Source organism: Neopsephotus bourkii, unplaced genomic scaffold (assembly GCF_033783945.1).
Source record: "Neopsephotus bourkii isolate Nb327-2 ecotype Australia unplaced genomic scaffold, CSIRO-AGI_Nbou_v1 NB_663, whole genome shotgun sequence".
In the NCBI taxonomy this organism is placed as follows: Eukaryota; Metazoa; Chordata; class Aves; order Psittaciformes; family Psittacidae; genus Neopsephotus; species Neopsephotus bourkii.
In genome coordinates, this window is record NW_026901162.1 from 102,875 (window position 1) to 108,874 (window position 6,000).

The following is a 6,000-nucleotide window of genomic DNA, read 5'->3' on the forward strand; positions in this document are numbered from 1 at the left end:
GATCAGAGCTAAAGCCCACCATATTCACCCAGCTGGATGTGAGCTGGGTGACTTGGGAGCACCTTCCAAGCATATTTCACTTTATAGTCAGGGTTTCTTTTTCAGAGCAGAGAGGTTTCTTGTCAGCTTGTCCATCTATCTGGTGTCTCAACAGACCTGTGTGGGAAAACATAAGCCACAGGGTTCCCACTGCAATCTTATCAGGGAAGCAATTCCCACTCAAGTCAAGACAATTCTCATTGGAGCTTCACTGACATGCTGGACCTTTTCCTAGAGGCTCCCATTTGTTTCCAAGAGAGTTTTGCATCCTAATATCAAGAGCTGTCAAGACAGTACTGAGATTGCTTGTCTCTCTCTCTACCAGGCTTTGGGTCTGAGCAGTGAAGAGATTGGTCATGGGGTGATTTTAATAAACCGAAATACCCTCTGTGTTTAACAAGCAGAAGCATCAACTTTTTCTGGTATGCTCAAAGGTAAAATGCTGCAGGTCCCACAATAGCAAATCTGCAGCTCGAGAGGACTTGATCTGATAAATTCAGGTCTAGTCCTAGATACCAGTGGAGCAGTCAGCAGACACCCTTCTGTGTGCTTATGGGACCTCATCAGACAGTGCCACAGGCACTGAAATTGCGTTGTGACCTTCAGTAACCTTTTTTCTGCTCTTTTTCTTTTTTTTTTAATTAAAATTATAGATGAAAGAAGCAGGAGACAGTCACGTAAAAGGGGTCAAGCACAGAAGCATTCACTTACAGAATCTCTCCATGCACTTAGGAAAGCGGCTCCTTCTTGTATCTGTACGGATCCTTTCAGATAATGACAGGGACGCACGTTTTTAAACAGCTTGTGTCAGCAGAGGAGCAATGCCGGGAGAGGTGAGCCTGTACCCCAGTAGTGTGTCCCTTGGGAATGCCTGCCCTGGCCAGCAGCACTCATCAGGCTTAGCACAGTGCTTACAGTGAGATCCTTCCCTTGCAGTGGAATCCTCCTGGAGCTGGTGCCCTGCTAGAAACAACCTCTCCCTGCCTGAGCACAGCCTGAGGCTGAAAATACAACTCTGGGATACAATCTGAAGAGGGATTTAACCATCAATGGACCTCCCAGGAACCCACAGTTCAGGAAAGATGCTCCCAGCAATACCTTCGAGTTCCTTGCAGGGACCTCAGCAGATCCAGAGATAAGTTGTCCTCAATTAAACTAATTTCTGAGCTTGTGTTGGGCTAGCGAAGAGGCACCATGGGTCAGGTCCTCAAGGACTTCCACAAAACAGAAGGCACTTTGTTAAAGTTGGTCATTCGCTACTGTGATAAAGTAACTAAAGCCGCCCAGTTGCTTTCTCCCCCTGCTGCTCCTTCTCTATATACAAACACCATGGCTCTGGCATAGACAGAGCTGTTGCCACTTTCTCAGTGAAAATCCAGAACTGTGAGAGTAAGAGAAATGTTTTATGTGGACTATAAATAGTTTTGCATCAAGGCAAATGTATTCTCCTGCTTAAAATAGATTCACCTTACAAACAGCTTAAGGACAGTTTCAGTGCCGGAGGAACGCCTTCAGACTCCCTCCAGGAGACAGGAACAGCCTTTTTCCTCCAAAAAGCAAACAAGACCAACAGCCGGAGACCCCTCTGCTGCCACCCCTCCTCTCCCTGCTCCCTGCTGCCTGGCAGCATCCTGCTGTGCCTGAGCGCCAGCCTGGAAGCCCCCCCAGCATCCTTCTACCAAAAAGGAACGTGAATTCATCCAACTAACTTTTCCATTCATTTTTTTCCAGGCACTTGCAACATGCCTTTCACATGGGTGAAGGGGATGAGGAAACTTTGGGGAAGGGGAGAAGCGACTTCCCACGATCGCTTGGAGCTGAGGGTTGCTTCTCCTTCACTCTGAAGGGAATCATGCAGCAAGACAATGCAAACATCCTCTGCCAGGGCTGCAATGTGTTAACGGTACTCTCCCCTAGCTGTGAGAGCATCATTTCATTCCCTGCAGAGAAACGCAGTTGGGGGGGGGGCCCCCCCCCAAGATGAGAAGATGTCAGAAGAGAAAAAATATTTGTAACTCACCTTTAGGCTGTGCGTTGGGTTGACAACGCAGACAAGTTGCCCAGCAGCGGAGAAAACCCTCTTTGCCTTGTAGTGCTGAAACCGCAGATGAATAAGATCTAACACAGCCCCAAAGCACTGGGTGAAGAAAAGCATCACAACTTTCGGCGTTGCTGCTGCTGTTGGTGCTGCTGCTGCTGCTGGCGGTGGGTAGGGGAAGCAGCGAGGGAGCCCCTGAGTCCTTGAGCCCCGGGAGGGAGTGCAGGCGGTGTGAGCTATGCTCCGGCACAGCTTAGCATGCCTTCATATTCATCATCAAAATAAGACGGGAAGAGGCTTGCAGCGGCAGGGCGGCCAATGGAAAGGACAGAAATGTTATCCTTGAGGTCCGGAGACAGCCAATAACAAATGCCTCCCCTCCAGAAACTCCCTGATGAATTGAGCCTGGTGGAGAATGTATTATTGAACATTACCATACATCAGCACGTTGCATTTATCTCGTGATTACAGCCAGTCGTACATAAGGCTGTGGAGATATGCAGACAAAATTGATTGTTTAACGTCTCCATTTATTAATTGCCTTAATTTAACAAAAGACCGTGTGGATGCCAAAGCTAAATGTAAGGCATAGGGAAGAAGCCCACCAGTGAAACTGTTAGAAAGTAGCAAAAATAGATTAAGTAGACTGTGTTTTCCTGAACGAGAGAAATCAAATATTCAAAGAGAGTTACAGTTCCTTGCAGGGGTTAAGCAGAAGTAGAGCTCACTGTATAAATAGATTCACGTCTGTGCATTTGCTGGCTTTGATTTGGATCATCACCATTCTGAAGTTTTCTAGATTTTATATTCTGCTACTTCAGAAGGGTCCCAGCACACAGATAAAGCTTCCCTCACCACTAAAAATAAGAGAGGTCAGGTCTCAGGTCTGGTGTAAGTTGAAATAGTCAGCAATGTTTTCCTGATTTACACTTGCTGGTGGATCAGGTCCATTGCACACAAAACATGGTAATTACTGTATGTTGGAACCATGAGAGCATAAAAAGGCATGGGGCATGTTTCTAAATATAATGAAATACATGATGCATGAGAGCATACACAGAGAGAAACTTGCACTGAGGGAAAAGTAGCTTCTAAATCAACACAATAATTAAACATGCAGAAGGCTTTTGCTTGTCATTCATCTGCATATTGGTGGGTAGGAAATTACAAATTAGCCATTAGACAGTCCTAGGCATTAAAAAAGAGTTAGGGAATTGCAAGGAAAATAACACGCTTTTGTGTATTATTACCAGTGTGTATCTCTGTTGGTGGGCAGGGAGTCTTCTCGAGCCATTGAGTCTCATTAAACTTGAATCGCCATAACTGGCTTTTCCAGGAGGTGACTGCAACGAAGCAGCCAAGGGAATCAAAAAGCACATTCATTTCATGGGACAATCCTGTGTGATATGTTGCTCTGCTTGTTAATAAATCAAAGAGGGTTAATTTAATTAGCTCTCTGCCAGAACTTCCTATCAGGGTGCTATTCAGGCTTGCGAGCTAAGTACTCAGATGGCTTATTTAGCCTTGGTAATCCGTTTTCCCTTCAAAGCAGAACAGATGAAAGTAGCTTTCCTTTCTTTTCTTTTTTGCTTCTTTTAAACATGAGTCCTGTGCTGGGTGTGAGGCTGCTGCTCTGGGTAAAGCAGCCCCCATGCAGCGCAGGCTTCAGCCTGGGACTGGATTGTCACAACTGCCTCGTACTAAATCAATACTGCAATACTGGCTCTGCCAGACTGCAGAGAGCCTGTGCGTACAAAAAATAAAACATAAAGTAAAAAAGGAGGCCTGAGTGGATAAATAAGTGGGAAATTGTGAGTGCTGGAACAGCTGACAATGTAATTCCACCCCCCCCAGCATTAAGGACAGGAGGAATGTGTATCTCGGTTCTTAACATTCGCTTGTAAATGAGGAGATAATTTTTGCAGCGCTGAGAGACACTTTGAGAATACTTTCAGACAGACTTGAGGACAAGTGACTGAATCGATTTGCTTAAACGTGTCCTTTTCTCCATTCCCAAAGTAACTCTGAGCATCCAGCTATTTATTATTTATGTCTTCCTGATTTGTAGTTGGTAGCTGCACAAACACTTCATAGCAGCAAATTTCAGTCTGCAAGTTATCAGTTCGAGTACCCTGCCCTCAAAGCCTCAAATGAAAAAAAAGGTCTTTGATATTTAAATTGGTTATCACCACCTAAACCCCTGGGATTATTTCTGTTTGACTGATCGACTCAATTGAATACCTAAGCTTGGGGGACACGAACACGTCCTTGGGGAGCAGAGACAGCACCCCCCATCCCTGCTGTCCAGCCAGCCTTGAGCTCTGGCAGTGCTGCGGTCCAGCCCCTCTGAGACACAGCTGCCTACTTGGGGGGCAGAACAGGCATCCCTGATCCACAGGCACACAGTGACATCTTCAACCTAAATAAACATCCTGGCCACTGGGCTGGTATACAGAAAGAGTTGCCATTCTTGCAAAGAAAAGACAACCTTCCAGGGTGGGTGAGGGACCTTTGAAGTGCCCAAACACCCATGTGCAACGTCGCCCATCTCACATTCTACACATGACCTTCTGAGGAGCATCTCCCTGACAGCAATATGTGTGGAAAAGGAGGAAAACAAGAACTCAGTGCATCTGAAGTGAACTCCTGCTCAGTGGACATTCACTTTAATGGCAACACTTCTGGAACATGTTTTATTGCCCCTATTGTTCATGTCCTGGGACACACACACAGCCCCTGTGACAGCAGCCTTTACTTGTTGATGCAGCCAGAGGGAGGAGGAATAAGTCCACATGCAAGGAATCTTATTTAACTTCTGGTTACAAATTTCTAGTGACTTCAGCCATTATTTCCAAGATAGTTAATTCCGTAACATGCAAGTGTGACATGGCAAAAGGCTAAATCTTCATTAGGATCCAGATTTTGCCAAATTAGCATAGTGGCATCACCATAGTACACATGGGATTATAATGCTCCAACAGCTCAGCTTCTGATGCAGCTGCGTCAGGTTAGTACAGTAATAGGATCAGCTGCACATAAAAGCAGCACTAACTTCACAGTTTGCCCACTTTGCTTTTGGTCTGAGCCACTGAAGTGAAAGGGAAATGCTTGTGGGAAACCATGAGTGCCCAGGCACCATGCAATTTGGCAGGACAGCAGCTTGGGAGATGCATCACTTAGTCCAAACCCAATGTTAAATTGCAGGGCTTAGGTTTCAATTGGATTTCTTTATCTTTCTGATTAAGCACTTTTGGGGGTGACCTTCCTATGTGCTGCTTCCTCTCCCTTTCTGCCTTGCCAGACACCACAGGTATAGCAAACCCAAGTTCTTTCTTGTCCCTATGTGTATGTCTCACTGACACCCACAGGATGATTTCCGTGCCAATGGCACCATGCTGCCCTCCATTACAGACAGCCATAAGAGGAACATAACCTGTTTCAGGCAGCAATGGAACTAGTCTTTATCCCAAGGACGGGAGAAGGGGATGTTCAGCATCATGAGAATCCATCCTGGCAGCTTACCAGCCTGCTTGCTGTTTCTGACTGCTAGTAGGATTTCTGGCAGGGCTGGCTGATGTGGGATGTACTCTGGCTCCGCTATTTATATTTCCTTGGGGAAGGAGACAAGCCAAGCAAACCTGTTGCTGTCATCAAGTAGGGACAGCCAGCATGGGTGCCGGGAAAGACCTCTTTTATACTCAGCCCTGCCTTCTAGGGATGCTAGCTGGCTACTTAAATGTGTTGGTGCCCACATCTAGCTAACATTCAAACCCATTTTCTGCTTGGACAGGCTGGAGGAGCAAGATCCATGGCATGCCAACTAGCCACCTCTCCTGGGACTGTCTACATCTGAGTGCATCAGCACAGCTCCCTTCATAGTCATAGGGGTAATGGGGCACACTGAGGATGCATTTTCCCTGACC

At 46.3% G+C, this 6,000-nt stretch overlaps 1 protein-coding gene across 1 annotated transcript in view; it reads right to left on the reverse strand.

The window, feature by feature from the left end:
* SIAH3 (siah E3 ubiquitin protein ligase family member 3) overlaps positions 1–2,597 on the reverse strand; it is a 49,455-nt gene extending 46,858 nt beyond the window's left edge. The window contains exon 1 of the mRNA XM_061353064.1: positions 2,060–2,597. Coding sequence (XP_061209048.1) covers positions 2,060–2,194 — 135 coding nt within the window. The 5' untranslated portion in view covers positions 2,195–2,597. The remainder of the gene's footprint in view (positions 1–2,059) is intronic.
* Positions 2,598–6,000: the final 3,403 nt, after the last annotated feature.